General features: G+C 41.8%; 1 protein-coding gene across 3 annotated transcripts in view; it reads left to right on the top strand.

The window, feature by feature from the left end:
* The window catches only part of dph1 (diphthamide biosynthesis 1), a 275,495-nt gene that overhangs the window by 177,044 nt on the left and 80,320 nt on the right, over window positions 1-18,131 (top strand). For all 3 annotated transcript variants that reach the window (XM_034169157.1, XM_034169158.1, XM_034169156.1), the window contains exon 8: window positions 861-1,017. In XM_034169157.1, coding sequence (XP_034025048.1) covers window positions 861-1,017 — 157 coding nt within the window. The remainder of the gene's footprint in view (window positions 1-860; window positions 1,018-18,131) is intronic.

Raw genomic sequence — 18,131 nt, 5'->3', positions numbered from 1 at the left:
AGCAGCTTATTCTGAGAATTAGAAGTGAAAACAATTGACAATAAGTTGTTCATACCATGCAGGAAAGATAAGTGGGTGGTATTGAATTGTACATTGCATTTGAAGATCAAAATTCATTGATTGAAGGGAGACTCCATCAAATCAGAATCAGAATACTTTATTAGTCCCAGGGAGAAATTGGATAAAATGACAAGGGGTCTGCAGATTTACGAACCCTAAATTGAACCCTGATGTACATACAGTAAATATGTTTGAAGTGTTAAGATCATGTCCACTTACAGATTTAATGCAACTGTCGTGTTTGTAAGCAGCTAAGGAAGGAAAAGTAAGGAACAGTTTTAGGAAAGTTTGGAAACTATAATTACTGGGAGAAAAGTCAGAAGGTTTGCAGACACTTTAAAAAACCATTAATGATTATCTGTTGAATTATGTAACAGCATCCTCTATGTGGTGAAAATGTATTATAATGCTATTCAGATTAATGAACTCTTTGCAATTATGATCACTCACCTCATTGTAGTGTCATGATAATGATACTTAACGAGGATAAAGTTGTGTTTTGATGAGCTTTGTTTGTATGCAAAGTGAAATTGTGTAGTTGTAGATGTACACATCAACACACAAATCAAAGCCTCCTTTCCTAAACAAGATTTTAATCTCGAGTAAATCCCTTGCATTGATGAAAAAGTGATTAGTGCTCAAAATAAATAAATAAACTAGTTCCTCTAAGATACCCAAACTCCTGTCATACTTGAGGTTTTTCCTGATTGGGTTCCCCATCAATCAGTGTATGTACCTGAAAATTAGCTCAGTGCACAAACTCAATTTCTGACTATATATATATATTTTTTTCTGTAAAGATATGATCCATACAGTAAGGTGTTCTCCAGAGAGTATTATGACCACAGTGCCATGCGCGCCTTGAGGCTCCAAGCTGTTGACAAGGCCCGTTTGGCCCAGAGATGGGGTTTGATCTTGGGCACACTTGGCCGCCAAGGCAGCCCCAAAGTCCTGGAGGTAAGTGTCTGCATCCTCATTTTAACCACCTACATGTCCTGAGGTTGCTTGTGTAATTGTTTGCAGCATTTCTTTGTGTAACTGTGTCTGACAAGCGGTTCAGTGACATGAGGCGCTAATAGGACGAGCAGCTTTCATACTGGGAGCTCGTTATTTCACAGTTAGGATGCTGCAGCCAAACAGCCGGAGGATGTCCCGTCCTTTATCCAGCCGCTGGCATCAAGGTCGAATGTGAGGCAGTACTGATGTTACAGACTGAAAAAATAGATTTCCATCTCTCTGTTTTCTATACTGATGGACACTAGAAAAAATATACTTCTCAACTTTTTGAACTAAAAAAATTAAGCTAAGAATTTGCATACATCTTTTTTAAGTTATTCCAACTCATTACTGAGTAAACGCTATCAGGCAAGTAGCCTCTGTGTCTTTGTGTATCCAGAGCTTCATTTGAAATCCAGAAAGAATTGACTGTCGTCATTTGGCATACCTATGTATTTTTTTCATGAGGATTCAAGTCGTGAAAACAACAAAGCGATCCGAGCAATATTTTTTTGAGAAATAAATCATTTTTGAAAATAGCAAGCTTGCTTATGTCGCACTTCCACAATAAGAGCCAAAATAAAAGCCTGTGATGTTGCTTCAGACCTGACAGAATTCATCAGTCTGTCCATCCCAGACAGCAGATTCAAATCTGGACGTTTTCTGTATGCATGTGACCCCAAACCCAGAATTAACATGCTGGCACGCCGGACAAAACAGCAGAATTTTGTCTCAACAGTGTCTCACACAGGCCAAAAGTAAAAAATAAAAAAGAAATTTGATCTAATGTGAACGCTGTCACAGTGCAAATATAAAACTTAATTCATTCATAATTTCTTTACATGGAACGTTGTACTGGTTAGGCAGCCTCAGAAAAGTTTATTGATGAAAAAATAATTTAAAAAAATTGAACACAAGTGAAAACAGATTAAACCTTCAATAAAGACTTTCATAAAAGCCAAGAAATTTTCTGTCAATATTTAAAAAATCTACCATAACTGTAAACAGATTTTCCCCAAAAGTCAGCGGTCCTCCGTATATAGTACAGACGACCTCATCGAGAGCCCGTGGTTCCCCACGGGTCAACGTCCTAGTGATACTGTTACTTTAGTTAAGTGGTTTAGTACACTTGACTTGCTTTGTCCTCAACAAGGTTAATTAACTTGAGCCAACTTAATTAAAGGGTTTTGGAGTTATTAGGCAGCCTAATTATTTTGTTTAAGTTATTATATCTTTTCATTTCACCTCCCTTTAACTCTGAAATGTCCACAGGCAAAGTCATTCATTCATTCATTTTATGCCACTTATGTAGGTCTGGGTCACAGTGGCAGCAAACCAAGCAGCTCATCCCATTCTTCCCTATCCCTAGCCAAGTCCTGTCACTCTTCTCACAAATTGCTACCTTAGTATTTTTATTTATTTTTATTTCACTTAGGTCACAATAAATTCTGCAGTCACAGCCACAGATGCCAGTCACTTCTTCAGGGTTGTCTGAGTGTCTTGATGGCTTTCCTCGTTAGTCCTCTTGCACTGTCACAGTTTTTCAGAGCTGCCTCTTCCAGACAGTGTCCCATATTGTTTGTATTTCTTAAAGACTGATGTAAATGAAGTACAGGATGTATCCCCTGAGTTGTCTGAAGAAAACTGACTGTAAAAGTGATGATTTACTTACATTTCAAAAAGGGTGCAATTACTTATGCAACCCATCATTTTGGCTTTTAGATTTTTATTGGAATTTGTGCAGTGATGAGGAGATGACTTTTCACTGTGATATTAAAGGGCTTTTTTATTTCATATATAGAAATATGACCTTTTATTTTTTATTTGTTTATTTTTGATGTCATACCAACCTTCAGACATGTTATAACTCAAGGGTTCAGAAATTCTCAGGCACCACTGTATGTTGCAATTCCAGCTTTACGGTCAAATTGTTTATTTTAAAACCATTGTGAACCTGTATCCAATTGTTTTGTATTTTTTTAAAGTAAATAATTTTGTAACAACATTTTTTTTTTTCATGCTGAAAATAATTTTCAGTTAAGTTATACAAACTAACCAGATGAGGCATTTTTTTAAAGTGTATCCCAATGAGAATCTTGAAGGACAGGAGCAGGTTTGTTCACACGTCATAGTCTAGACAGAATTCATGGAAAGTGGCTTTAGAAAAATGTATACTGAGCATCGCGTACAAGATCTGGAATATGAGATAGATCCGGACAATCATTTCTATTCTTTTAGAAATAGTAACTGTCAGTATTATATATACAAGTGAGGGGAAATGATCAATAATCCACTTTAATAGTTGGAGTCTGTACAAAAATTTGGGGGATTATTTTAAACATTTTTGTCAACCTTTTAGTATAACTGCCATAACAGAAACTTGGCTTGCAGACATTGACGATACATATTATGAATTGGAGGGTTATGAATTAAATTATTTGTATAGACAAAATTGAGTAGGAGGAATGGCTTTGTATGTTGACAAAAGGATTAAGAACAAAAACTAAAGATCAAATGACAGTGGCAGTGGAAAATCTTTTGGAATGTACCACAATTGAAATATGTATGGAAAAAGGTAAAAATATAATTATTAGCTGTATATATAGTGCTCCGGGCTCTAAAATTGAAGAGTTTCAAAACGGGATAGAGAAGCATTTTTCACAGTGTAGTGACACGGACCCACAACAGGGGGCGTAAATGAACGGACAATGAAAGAGTCGAATATGAACACTTTACTGTCGTGAATGAGCACAACCACAATACAGAGGAATGTAAAATTTTGCAAACAGTCAATCACAAAGGTGACGTGTGGGCAGGCTCGAGGATAGAAGACGTCTGTCCTGAGAAGAACCGGAACCACATGATTTCCTCCGCCACCGAACCTGGAGAATACTGGAGCCGCCAAGTCCCGAGTCCCCAGGTGGCCACCGTCTCCGAATGTCGGATCTGGTACTGCTGGCGAGGAGCAGAGACAATCAGATGTGGGTGTGTGAACACCCAGTAACAACAAATGTGGAGATTCCACCTCCACCTCAAGTCCAGAAAACTGGTACGTGCAGTAGTAGTTAGTACTTATCAATAGTTTGGCGTGGGGAGCGAAGACGTCAGCTCTCCACGTATCACAAACTCAGCTTCCAGCTGCGAGTACTCACAGAACTGACTGCAAACGACACAGAAGCAAACACTATCTGAAAAGACAAAAACAACGGCTGAGAAAGTTACCTTCACAGGTCGAAGATATCTCGGCAACGAGGTGGAGATGACGTCCGGGTTTTATGGAGTAGCATGATGAAGTGTTGATGGGTGACAGCTGTCATGAGATGATGAGTGACAGCTGTCACCCCCGGCTGTGTCCGTGGCGGCAGCGCCCTCTCGTGCCTGAAGCCCGCACTCCAGGCAGGGCGCCATCTGGTGGTGGTGGGCCAGCAGTACCTCCTCTTCAGGCGGCCCACACAACAGGACCCCCCCCTCAACGGGCGCCTCCTGGCGCCTGACCACGTTTATCGGGGTGTCGGAGGTAGCAATCGGCCAGGAGGGCCGGATCCAGGATGAAGCTCCTCTTCACCCAGGAGTGTTCTTCAGGTCCATACCCCTCCCAGTCCACCAAATACTGGAACCCCCGGCCCATTCGACGGACGTCCAGGAGCCGGCGTACTGTCCAGGCCGGCTCCCCGTCAATGATCCGGGCAGGAGGCGGCGCCGGACCGGGAGCACAGAGGGGTGAGGTGTGGTGTGGTTTCAATCTGGACACGTGGAAAACAGGATGGATCCGCAGTGAAGCTGGGAGTTGGAGCTTCACTGCGGCAGGGCTGAGGATCTTGAGGATTTTGAAGGGTCCGATGAACCTGTCCATCAACTTAGGGGAGTCCACTTGGAGGGGGATGTCCCTCGTCGATAACCACACCTCCTGCCCGGCCTGGTATGCAGGGGCCGGGGACCGCCGGGGGTCTTCATGGGCCTTAGCCCTCGTCCAGGCCTTCAACAAGGCAGAACGGGCGGTGCGCCACACCCGACGGCACCTCCGCAGCTGGGCCCGGACCGAGGGCACACCGACCTCTCCCTCCACCACGGCAAACAACGGGGGCTGGTACCCCAGACACACCTCAAACGGGGAGAGGCCAGTGGCAGAAGACACCTGGCTGTTATGTGCATACTCGATCCAGGCCAGATGGTCACTCCAGGCCGTCGGGTGCGCGGATGTCACACAGCGGAGGGTCTGTTCCAACTCTTGGTTGGCCCGTTCTGCCTGTCCGTTCGTCTGTGGGTGGTACCCGGACGAGAGGCTCACGGTGGCCCCCAGTTCCCTGCAGAAACTCCTCCAGACTTGAGAGGAAAACTGGGGACCACGATCCGAGACTACGTCAGTTGGTATCCCATGCAGACGGAAGACGTGATGGACCAGGAGGTCCGCTGTCTCCTGGGCCGTTGGGAGCTTTGGGAGGGCCACGAAGTGGGCCGCCTTTAAGAATCGGTCCACTATCGTGAGGATGGTGGTGTTGCCCTGGGACGGTGGGAGGCCCGTGACGAAATACAGGCCGATGTGGGACCAGGGGCGATGAGGCACAGGAAGCGGCTGGAGCAGTCCTTGGGACCTCCTGTGGTCTGCCTTGCCCCTGGCACAGGTGGTGCAGGCCTGGATGTACTCCCGGACGTCGGCCTCCATAGACGCCCACCAGAAGCGCTGCCGGACAACCGCCACGGTCCTTCGCACCCCTGGATGACAGGAGAGCTTGGAACCGTGACAGAAGTCTAGGACCGCAGCCCTGGCCTCTGGTGGGACGTACAACTTGTCCTTCGGACCTGTCCCCGGGTCCGGGCTCTGTGTCAGGGCCTCCCGGACGGTCTTCTCCACGTCCCAGGTGAGGGTGGCCACGACAGTGGACTCCGGAATGATGGGCTCCGGTGGATCTGACAGCACAGTTTTGAAGAGGTCAGAATCAGCAGTTTATCCGGACATTCCACTGTTAAAGGAGATTTTTTTAATGAAAGACGTGCGGACGGATTGGCGCGTCGGCTTGCAGCCGGCGCAGCGCGCCCGCCACAGGAAAAACACCTCCGTGTTGATAACCATTTGTAAAATCCAGGCGGCTTTTGGTGGTTTTCAGTTGAGTGAGTATCTGAGAAATTGTTTAACAGCAGGGCATGTTCCAACTTGTCCTTAAGGCTTCCAACGGAGGTGTTTTTCCTGTGGCGGGCGCGCTGCGCCGGCTGTGAGCCGATGCACCAATCCATCCGCACGTCTTTCATTAAAAAAAATCTACGTTAACAGTGGAATGTCCGGATAAACTGCTGATTCCGACCTCTTCTGAAAGTTCTCTGTTCTCTCACAACGTCCTGGGTCAACAGAGGCTTAAATTTGGAGGTTTTCAGCTTGAAACAGGATGACGATGTCGCCTCGGAGTGCTGCGTGACGTCCCGCTCCGTGGGAAGTCCTTACAGCGATAGAAACAATCCAAAATCTCTCATCAGCCGTTAAAATTTTCAACAAAAACCAGCTTAATTTGACGAATGGTGTCCACTCGGATGTGCCTCACAGTTTTGGAAAACATTTTGATGAAGCACAGCGCCAGTCTCTCAGCAATTTCTCAGACAAAGGAATTCCGACAAGGGGGCTGGACCACTCCTCCCACAAGGCGTGCTCACAGGCGAATGACGTCACCGACAGGCAAGCTTGGCTGATGTAATCACACGTGAATCAAATCCATATGGTTTTTAAAAAAAATAATAAGGTCGGATACTTTTCTAATAGACCTCATATATATATATATATATATATATATATATATATGTATACACACACACATACTGAGGAAAATAAGTATTTGAACACCCTGCAATTTTGCAAGTTCTCCCACGTAGAAATCATGGAGGGGTCTGAAATTTTCATCTTAGGTGCATGTCCATTGTGAGAGACATAATCTAAAAATAAAAATCCGGAAATCACAATGTATGATTTTTTAATAATTTATTTGTATGTTACTTCTGCAAATAAGTATTTGAACACCTGTGAAAATCAATGTTAATATTTGGTACAGTAGCCTTTGTTTGCAGTTACAGAGGTCAAACGTTTCCTGTAGTTTTTCACCAGGTTTTCACACATTGCAGCAGGGATTTTGGTCCACTCCTCCATGCAGATCTTCTCTAGATCTTTCAAGTTTGGAGTTTTAGCTCCCTCCAAATATTTTCTATTGAGTTCAGGTCTGGAGACTGGCCAGGCCACTCCAGGACCTTGAAATGCTTCTTACGGAGCCCCTCCTTAGTTGCCCTGGCTGTGTGTTTGGGGTCATTGCCTGCTGGAAGACCCAGCCATGACCCATCTTCAATGCTCTTACTGAGGGAAGGAGGTTGTTTGCCAAAATCTTGCAATACATGACCCCATCCATCCTTCCTTCAATACGGTGCAGTCGTCCTGTCCCCTTTGCAGAAGAGCACCCCCAGAGTATGATGTTTCCACCCCCATGCTTCACTGTTGGGATGGTTTTCTTGGGGTTGTTCTCATCCTGTAAATATGGTAAGTGGAGTTGATTCCAAAAAGCTCTATTCTGGTCTCATCTGACCACATGACCGTCTCCCATGCCTCCTTTGGATCATCCAGATGGTCACTGGTGAACTTCAAATGTGCCTGGACATGTGCTGGCTTGAGCAGGGGGACCTTGCTGCCCTGCAGGATTTTAAACCATGACAGCATCATGTGTTACTAATGTAATCTGTGTGACTGTGGTCCCAGCTCTCTTCAGGTCATTGACCAGGTCCTCCTGTGTAGTTCTGAGCTTTCTCAGAATCATCCTTACCCCACAAAGCGAGATCTTACATGGAATCCCAGACCGAGGGAGATTGACAGTCATCTTGTGTTTCTTCCACTTTCTAATAAATAATCATAACAGTTGTTGTCTTCTACCAAGCTGCTTGCCTGTTGTCCTGTAGTCCATCCCAGCCTTGTGCAGGTCTACAGTTTTGTCCCTGGTGTCCTTAGACAGCTCTTTGGTCTTGGCTATGGTGGACAGGTTGCAGTGTGATTGATTGAGTGTGTGAACAGGTGTCTTTATACAGGTAACAAGTTCAAACAGGTGTAGTTAATGCAGGTAAAGAGTGCAGAATAAGAGGGCTTCTTAAAGAAAAATTAACTGGTCTGTGTGAGCCAGAATTCTTGCTGGTTGGTAGGTGTTCAAATACTTATTTGCAGCAGTAACATACAAATAAATTATTTAAAAAATCATACATTGTGATTTCTGGATTTTTTTTTGGGGGGGGGGGGGGGGGGGGATTTTGTCTCTCACAGTGGTCATGCACCTAAGATGAAAATTTCAGACCCCTCCATGATTTCTAAGTGGGAGAACTTGCAAAATCGTAGGGTGTTCAAATACTTATTTTCCTCACTGTATACACACAACAAAAATCGTCCAATTATACAGTACAGTGCAAATAATAAATATAGAGCTAACCCATGGATGACAAAAGGGCTACAAAAGGCTTGTAAGAAGAAAAATATGCTATACAGAGAGTTCATTAAAAGTAAATCAAGAGAGGCAGAGACTATATATAAGGAATATAACAATAAATTAACAACTGTTATGTGGAATTGTAAAAAAATCATACTTTGGCAAAAAATACTAAATGATAATAAATACAAAATAAAGGAAACATGAAAAATACTGAATAGTGTTATAGCAGATAAACCCAAATCAAAGAACTACCCAACAAACTTTACTTATAATAACAAAGATGAATATAACATGAGCCAAGTAGTGAATAGTTTCAATACATTTTTTGCTAATGTTGGGCCAGATTTGGCAGCTGACATTCCACTCAGCCCATGGGAAAATCAGCAATTAATTGATAGAAATCCACATACAATGTTCCTTGGCCCAGTTGATGAAAGGGAAATTATTAAGGTAGTCAGTACATGTAAAAGCAAAAGGTCAACTGATCATAATGATGTACATGTGCCCTTAGTAAAGCAAATAATTACGGAAATTGCCAAACCATTCACATATATATTTAATAAATCATTTCAAACTGGAATTGTCCCTAATGGTATGAAAGTGGCAAAAGTGATACCTTTATTCAAATCTGGTGACAACATCTTTTTACTAATTACAGGCCTGTGTCTTTATTGTCACAATTTTCAAAGATATTGGAAAAACTTTACAATAGCAGGTTGGATTAATTTATGGAATGACACAAGTATGGTTTTAGAGCAAAAAGGTCGACTGCACTAGCATTGCTTGATGCAGTAGAAGAGATCAATAAACATGCGGACCAAAGGGAAGTAGTAATAGGTTTATTTATTGACCTAAGAAAAGCTTTTGACACAATCAGTCACAACATATTATTTCAAAAGATGGAACTGTATGGGATCAGAGGAGTGGCTCTGAATTGGATTAAAAGCTATTTAGAGAACTGGAAGCAGTTTGTTAAACTTGGGGACTGCTGTTCTTCGTATCTGGACATCGTTTGTGGGGTTCCCCAGAGTTCTGTGTGTTATTTATTTTGTACATTAATGATTTATGTAAAGTTTCGGATATGTTCAGAGCAGTTCTCTTTGCAGATGACACAAACGTGTTTTGTTCAGGAGATAATTTGCAACAATTATTATCTGATTTAGGAACAGAAATGGTAAAGTTGAAGAGTTGGTTTTATATTAACAAACTGTCATTAAATTGGTCCAAATCTAAAATATTGTTATTTGGAAATTATAAAAAAGACGCACAAATACAGTTAAATATAGAAGGGGTAAACATAGAATGTGTCAAAGAGAACAAATTGTTAGGTGTGATTATTGATGAAAGAATCAACTGGAAAGCTCATATTCAACATATTTAAAAGAAAGTATCAAAAAGTATTGCAGTTTTAAATAAGGCTAAGCACATTCTTGATGGCAAATCACTACATACTCTGTATTGCGCATTGATTGCACCTTACCTGACTTATTGTGCAGACGTCTGGGGCAATAACTATAAAAATACAGTGCAACCATTATTCATCCTTCAAAAAAGAGCATTAAGAACAATCCACAATGCAGGGCATCATGATCATACCAACCCATTGTTCATTAAATCGAAAATATTAAAACTTTATGATCTGATAACGTTCAAGACTGTTCAGTTTATGTACAAAGTGAAAAATAAGCAATTGCCATTTAGAATTCAAGGTTTTGTTTTTTTTTTGTTGTTTTTTTTACGCAAAGAGAAGGAATATATAATTTAAGGGGTTTGTATCATTTTAAAATTGTGGGTGCTTGGATGACCAGGAAATGCAGGAAAGCAGTTTAGGAATGTAAAAGCTCGCAAAGCTCCTGGGCCAGACGGTGTCTCACCTGCCACTCTGAGACACTGTGCTAATGAGCTTGCCCCAGTGTTTACATGCCTGACTGTTTCAAAACCTCCATCATTGTTCCTGTTCCCAAGAAACCGAGGATCACTGGACTCAATGACTACAGACCGGTGGCACGGACTTCTGTAGTCATGAAGTCATTTGAGCGTCTGGTTCTGTTCCACCTCAAATCTCTCACGGCCTCACTCTTGGCCCCCTTGCAGTTTGCTTACAGAGCCAGTAGGTCTGTGGATGACACCATCAATCTGGCTTTGCACTTTGTTCTGCACCATCTGGACTCCCCAGGAACCTACGCTAGGATCCTGTTTGTGGACTTCAGCTCTGCCTTCAATACCATCCTCCCAGATCTTCTCCAAGATAAGCTTTCCCAGATGAACGTGCCTGATTCTACCTGCAGGTGGATTGCAACTTCCTGAAGGATAGGAAGCAGCATGTGAGGCTGGGGAAGAATGTCTCGGACTCCCGGACCACCAGTATCGGTACTCCTCAGGGCTGTGTCCTCTCTCCTCTGCTTTTCTCCCTGTACACCAACTGCTGCACCTCTGATCACCAGTCTGTCAAGCTTATCAAGTTTGCAGATGACACCACCCTTATCGGACTCATCTCTGATGGGGATGAGTCCGCCTATAGGCTGGAGGTCCAACGACTGGTGTCCTGGTGCAGCTATAACAACTTGGTGCTGAACACTGAGAAGACAGTGGAGATTATTGTGGACTTTAGGAAGAACACAGCCCCTCTCCCCTTCATTACCCTGGCAGACACCCCCATCACCATAGTGGACACCTTCTGTTTCCTGAGAATCACTCTAACCCATGAACTCAGGTGGGAGTCCACCATTACTTCTGTTGTCAAGAAGGCCAAGCAGAGGATATACTTCCTGCGGCAGTTGAAGAAATTCAACCTGCCAGCAAGGATCATGGTGCAGTTTTACACTGTCATCATCGAGTCCATCCTCACCACCTTCATCACCGTATGGTACGCTGGAGCCACCACCAGGGACATACAGAGACTACAGGGCATTGTACGCTCTGCCGAGAAAGTGATTGGTTGCAACCTTCCATCTCTTCAGGACCTGTACACCTCCAGGACACTGGGGCGTTCAGGTCGGATCAGAGCCGATCCTTCTCACCCTGGATATAGCCTTTTTGACCTCCTCCCCTCAGGCAGGAGGCTACGGCCCCTTTGGACCAGAACCTCCCACCATAAGAACAGTTTTTCCCCTCTGCTGTTAGAACCTTTAGAACTCTACATTGTTGCTATCACCACCATTTATCATCACCATTTATTTATCTTAGCTCATACATTCTGTACATTTTGTAACATTGTTATAGTGTAAAGTTTTATTATATATTACTTGTTTTACTGCTCTATTTTTTTTTTTATGTTAGCACCAAGTACTGCAGCAATTTCCTAATGTGAACTTGTTCACTCATATTGCAATAAAACTTTTCTGATTCTGATTCTGATGCTTCTGGAATAATCTCCTTGAGGAACTCAAACGATGTCCAAATATTAACCGGTTCAAATATTTATATAAAGAAATGGTGTTCTCTGGATATGTATCTGATGAAACAAGATGAGTTTGTGTGTTGTATGAAGAATCTGCTACACGAGTCCTTACTACTGAAAATGTATGGTGGAACTAGCACATAATAGGAGCTGTTTGGGAAATATGTGACTTCACTTCACATTTTGTTTGGAAATGATCCTTTATGATCAGGCACATAGTATGGTTTAATTTGACTATGGAGGGATGTAGGCGTTGATGAGCGTTGCTTCTGCCTACGCCTTTTGGGTACTATGTACATTGTTTTCTTTTTTCTTTTCTTTCTTTTAACTACTTTGTCTGTGAGTTTTGTTTGTTTGTGTACGAGGTACTTTTGTTAAGCATATATGTGCCTAATAAATTTAATTCAATAAAAAAAAAAATCAATTCAAAAGGTTAACCAGCATTTTTGAGTAGAAGTATATCAGTATTTATTTTAAGTTAAATAGCTATCATTTTTATTTTTAGCTTCTAAATGGACAAGAAATGTACTCTAGGGGTTGGTAAGGTTAGACCTTACTTGTGTGAAGCACCTTGAGGCAATTTTGTTGTAATTTGGCGCTATATAAATGAAATGAAATGAAATACACAGTAGATAAATGACAAATTTTAGGTAAAGCATTTTCCTGAATAACATCATGACAAAAATCATATTGCTCTTAAAATGTTGAGTTAAACACAATGACCATATTAATTCATGAAATTTCATTAAGAAGTCATAACTTGTGTTTACAATTTATTGATTTAACAGTGGTCACGGAATACCGCTTAAGAGGAACAAACTACTAACAAATGGTGCATGTATTCTGATGTCCAGGTTATGTTCATAAATCATGACCATCACATAAATGAACGTTATACCAAAAGACAAATTCGACAAGAATAAGAATTAAAGACAAATATTCAACATCCACATAATAACAACATGCATATTTGTTGCTGAGAGAACACATATTTGATGTACTGTCATTCAAACATCGATTATGTCCTGCTGCTTTTGCTTTTCTTAAACATAATAAACTTGATATGTGGAAACATTATTAAACAATATTCAAACCTGAGACAGCAATAGAAGATCACATTGCACATGCTGGACAGCATCATTCATGAAGGGCATTGGCTAAAACACTGACATACTATAAAATTTTGCCTATTTAGGCATACATTTCTAAGTATGTTTTTCCAATGAGCTTGATTTCCATTTTTCCAAGATTCAGGAGAGTTTATTCCATCCAAAAAGAGTGGATACCAACTTCTACTCAAAAATGCTGCTTCCTGAAAAAAAAGGTGGTAAGTGGTCTAGTCTATCAGGTGTGAGGTTCAGTACAATCTGAAGTAAAAGAAAGTGAATTGAAGCATGAGTGTATTATAGTGGCGGTTGGGGGAGGAGTCACATGTTTTTGTTTTACTCCTTCAACATATGTGCATAAAATAGGTAGCTCTGTGGATAAGGGTTGGACTACCAATATTTAGGGGTTTAATTTCCGGTCACACCATGGGTCTAGCTCATATGAACAAGACACTTAATCTGCACGCTCTCAGTCGATTGGTAAACAGTAACATTATTTATTTTTATGGCCTAGTTATGTGCTTTGGTTGGTTTGTAGAAACCAGTGGAACTACTTTGTGCATAGCTGAGGTGGTGGGTGAATGTGTTTGTGCACTGCAGTTCCTTTCTGTCTTTCTCCTCCGCACTGTGACTGTCTCAAGAGGAGTGCGTGGATATTGTGCACATGATGTACGAGGTCTCTTAGATAATAAACCGACCCTTTTATTTTTTTTTTTAACTATATGGATTTGAATGACATGCGATTACACCAATCATGCTTGAACAATTGTGCGCGGACATTCCACTGTTTAAGGACATTTTTTTAATGAAAGACGTACGCGCAAATTCGCCGAGTCGTTTCCGTGATGACTCGGCAAATCTGTGTGCGCCGCGACAGGAAAAACACCTCCGTGTTGAAAACCATTTGTAGAATTCAGGCGGCTTTTAATGGCTTTCAACAAGTGAGTAACTGAGAAATTGTTTAACAGCTTGGGCATGTTCCAACTTGCCCGTTAAGATTTCCAACGGAGGTGTTTTTCCTGCCGCGACCCCCCGCGGTCGGGTCCAGCCCGACATGCGACTCTGCCCGCATGTTCTTTCATTACAAAATGACCGTTAACAATGGAATGTCCGAATAAACTCCTCATGCCGACTTCTTCTGAAAGTTCTCTGTTCTCTGACGACTTACTGCGTCAACAGAGCCTGAAATGTGGAAGTTTTCAACTTGAAACGGCGAGACGCTGCCGCCTCGAAGCGCAGATCGCCGTCAGGCGCCGTGGACCGTCCTTAAAGCGACACTACCAGACCAAAATCTCTCATCAGCCGTTAAAATTTTTACCGAAAACCAGCTGAATTTATTGAATGGTGTCCACTCAGTTGTGCCTTACAGTTTTGAAAAAATTTTTATCAAACAAAGCAACAGTCTCTGAGCCATTCCTAAACAATGAAAAAAATCGACGAGCGGGTGGACGACTCCTCACTCAAAGACTGCCCACAGGCGAATGACGTAACCGACAGGCGTGAAAAAACTCTCGCATGCCCACGAGGGTTCAAGCATGTCTGATGTAATCACACGTGATTCAAATCCATATGGTTTTTGAAAAAAATAATAAGGTCGGATACTTTTCTAATAGACCTCGTATATATGTAATAGCTTCACCGCTGCCTTGTGTCACAGTCAACACTACAGATTCGGTATCATATTTATCTCTGTTGTTTAGTCCGTGTACGAAGCTCATCATACCCACTGATGCCAAAAAAAATAATGAAAAGCTGCATTTTTTTACTATTCCGCAGTCTTTGCCACTTCTGAGTGCTGGTGTAGGGTTTCCGTGAATTGATATTCTCGTTGAGAGCGCTAACAGTGTGTAAGAGCTTTGACTGTCAGTTGATGCGTTACATGAGGGTTGTTGATCAGAGTTGTTTGCACAGGAATGATCTGGACAGGAGTAATGATGTAACATGACATTACTATTGTGTTGTATTGTTTAGATGTAGGATTGTGGTGCATCACTCACCATCTGTCAGGCACAGTGAAGCCAGAGGCCTCAGTGTGCTGAGTCCTGGGCCCAGTTTTATGAAGCAGTACTAAGGGAAGTAGTACTCAATTGATTGTCAAAGATTTAAAAAGGTGGTGTCCTTGGGAGACAGATGAGGCAAGTTAGACCGGTCTAACACTTGTCCAAATGTGTAAAACTTAGACTACATGTTTGAGGTGGTTTAAGACTGTTTGTCCTGGTCTAAGGTGGTGATGGCAGCGATTGTGCTTCAGGACAGAGCGGAAGTGACCCTAACCCCAAGATCAACACAACACTCAAGATGTTCGCTGCGGTGTTTTGTTCTATTTGTACCTGCCAGCAACCAAATATGCATTTTGTTAAGCTTAATTTTAATGAATATTAATGAACCCTATGTTGTATGTATATATGTATGTATGTACAATGAGAATAAAGGCCTTTCTTCTGCTGCTGCTGCTGCTGTATATAAAATAACAGTATAATAATTCTTATATTTTTTATATTGTATTGTTATATTTTTATTGTATTTTTATATTTTTAATTATATTTAGGGTATTTTTTATCAGTTTTTATGTGTTATGTGATTGTTATGAATGGTGTGACTCACTGCCAAAACAAATTTACCTTTTGGTACAAATAAAGTAACCTTGAACCTTGAACAGGGACAACAGAACTTTGAGAAAAATATCAAATTGTGTGAAATAAAATAAAAATATTAATTAAAAAAATACTTTTATCCATGAAGGACTGCATGTAAGAATTTCAAATTTTATATATTTTTACAGCAAAAGACAAGGTTTCAAAACACTGGATTTCCATTGAACATTAGTGAACCCTGCAGTGAGTGCTGTCAGGTTTACCTCAAAACTATGAACCATTGGTGTTTTAATCTATGTGTAAATATTGCAAAAAAAAAAAAAAAAAAGTTAGACTGTTACAGTTACGCTCTGCAGTGGTGATGGGAACCACACTGTCCTCTTTTCCTGAGTTGGCCAAAATGAGAGGAACCAAATATGTGTCATGATGAATGGAACAGCACAACAAACAGTATGTTTGTAATCTGCAAATTTTGAAAGATGCACAACCTATGGCCACGAGTTTGAGTTATGACCAAAAGAACAAGGTCGCAGATACAGGTGGCATAAATGCGATTCCTACATTGGGCTGGGTGAGAAGCTCAAATATCCTGGAGGGACTCTGAGTAGAGCCACTGTTTCTTTGCATCGAATGGAGCCAGCTGAGGTGGATCGGGCATGTGGTGAGGATGGAGGATGCCCACTTGTTGTCTCCTTAGAGAGGTCTTCCAGCCACTTCCAACTGAGAGGAAATCCCAGGGAAGACCCAGGACACAGTGGAGGGGTTATATTTCCCAGCTGGCTTGGGAATGCTTGTTGATCCACCAGGAAGACTCTGAGGACTTGGCCAAGGATAGGTGAATCAATTCAATCAATCAATTTTTTTATATAGCGCCAATTCACAACAAACAGTTGCCCCAAGGCGCTTTATATTGTAAGGCAAGGCCATACAATAATTATGTAAAACCCCAACGGTCAAAACGACCCCCTGTGAGCAAGCACTTGGCTACAGTGGGAAGGAAAAACTCCCTTTTAACAGGAAGAAACCTCCAGCAGAACCAGGCTCAGGGAGGGGCAGTCTTCTGCTGGGACTGGTTGGGGCTGAGGGAGAGAACCAGGAAAAAGACATGCTGTGGAGGGGAGCAGAGATCGATCACTAATGATTAAATGCAGAGTGCATACAGAGCAAAAAGAGAAAGAAACAGTGCATCATGGGAACCCCCCAGCAGTCTACGTCTATAGCAGCATAACTAAGGGATGGTTCAGGGTCACCTGATCCAGCCCTAACTATAAGCTTTAGCAAAAAGGAAAGTTTTAAGCCTAATCTTAAAAGTAGAGAGGGTGTCTGTCTCCCTGATCTGAATTGGGAGCTGGTTCCACAGGAGAGGAGCCTGAAAGCTGAAGGCTCTGCCTCCCATTCTACTCTTACAAACCCTAGGAACTACAAGTAAGCCTGCAGTCTGAGAGCGAAGCACTCTATTGGGGTGATATGGTACTACGAGGTCCCTACGATAAGATGGGACCTGATTATTCAAAACCTTATAAGTAAGAAGAAGAATTTTAAATTCTATTCTAGAATTAACAGGAAGCCAATGAAGAGAGGCCAATATGGGTGAGATATGCTCTCTCCTTCTAGTCCCCGTCAGTACTCTAGCTGCAGCATTTTGAATTAACTGAAGGCTTTTTAGGGAACTTTTAGGACAACCTGATAATAATGAATTACAATAGTCCAGCCTAGAGGAAATAAATGCATGAATTAGTTTTTCAGCATCACTCTGAGACAAGACCTTTCTGATTTTAGAGATATTGCGTAAATGCAAAAAAGCAGTCCTACATATTTGTTTAATATGCGCTTTGAATGACATATCCTGATCAAAAATGACTCCAAGATTTCTCACAGTATTACTAGAGGTCAGGGTAATGCCATCCAGAGTAAGGATCTGGTTAGACACCATGTTTCTAAGATTTGTGGGGCCAAGTACAATAACTTCAGTTTTATCTGAGTTTAAAAGCAGGAAATTAGAGGTCATCCATGTCTTTGTCTGTAAGACAATCCTGCAGTTTAGCTAATTGGTGTGTGTCCTCTGGCTTCATGGATAGATAAAGCTGGGTATCATCTGCGTAACAATGAAAATTTAAGCAATACCGTCTAATAATACTGCCTAAGGGAAGCATGTATAAAGTGAATAAAATTGGTCCTAGCACAGAACCTTGTGGAACTCCATAATTAACTTTAGTCTGTGAAGAAGATTCCCCATTTACATGAACAAATTGTAATCTATTAGACAAATATGATTCAAACCACCGCAGCGCAGTGCCTTTAATACCTATGGCATGCTCTAATCTCTGTAATAAAGTTTTTATGGTCAACAGTATCAAAAGCAGCACTGAGGTCTAACAGAACAAGCACAGAGATGAGTCCACTGTCCGAGGCCATAAGAAGATCATTTGTAACCTTCACTAATGCTGTTTCTGTACTATGATGAATTCTAAAACCTGTCTGAAACTCTTCAAATAGACCATTCCTCTGCAGATGATCAGTTAGCTGTTTTACA

Source organism: Thalassophryne amazonica, chromosome 4 (genome assembly GCF_902500255.1).
Source record: "Thalassophryne amazonica chromosome 4, fThaAma1.1, whole genome shotgun sequence".
Taxonomy (NCBI): Eukaryota; Metazoa; Chordata; class Actinopteri; order Batrachoidiformes; family Batrachoididae; genus Thalassophryne; species Thalassophryne amazonica.
This window is presented reverse-complemented; position numbering and strand designations above follow the sequence as displayed.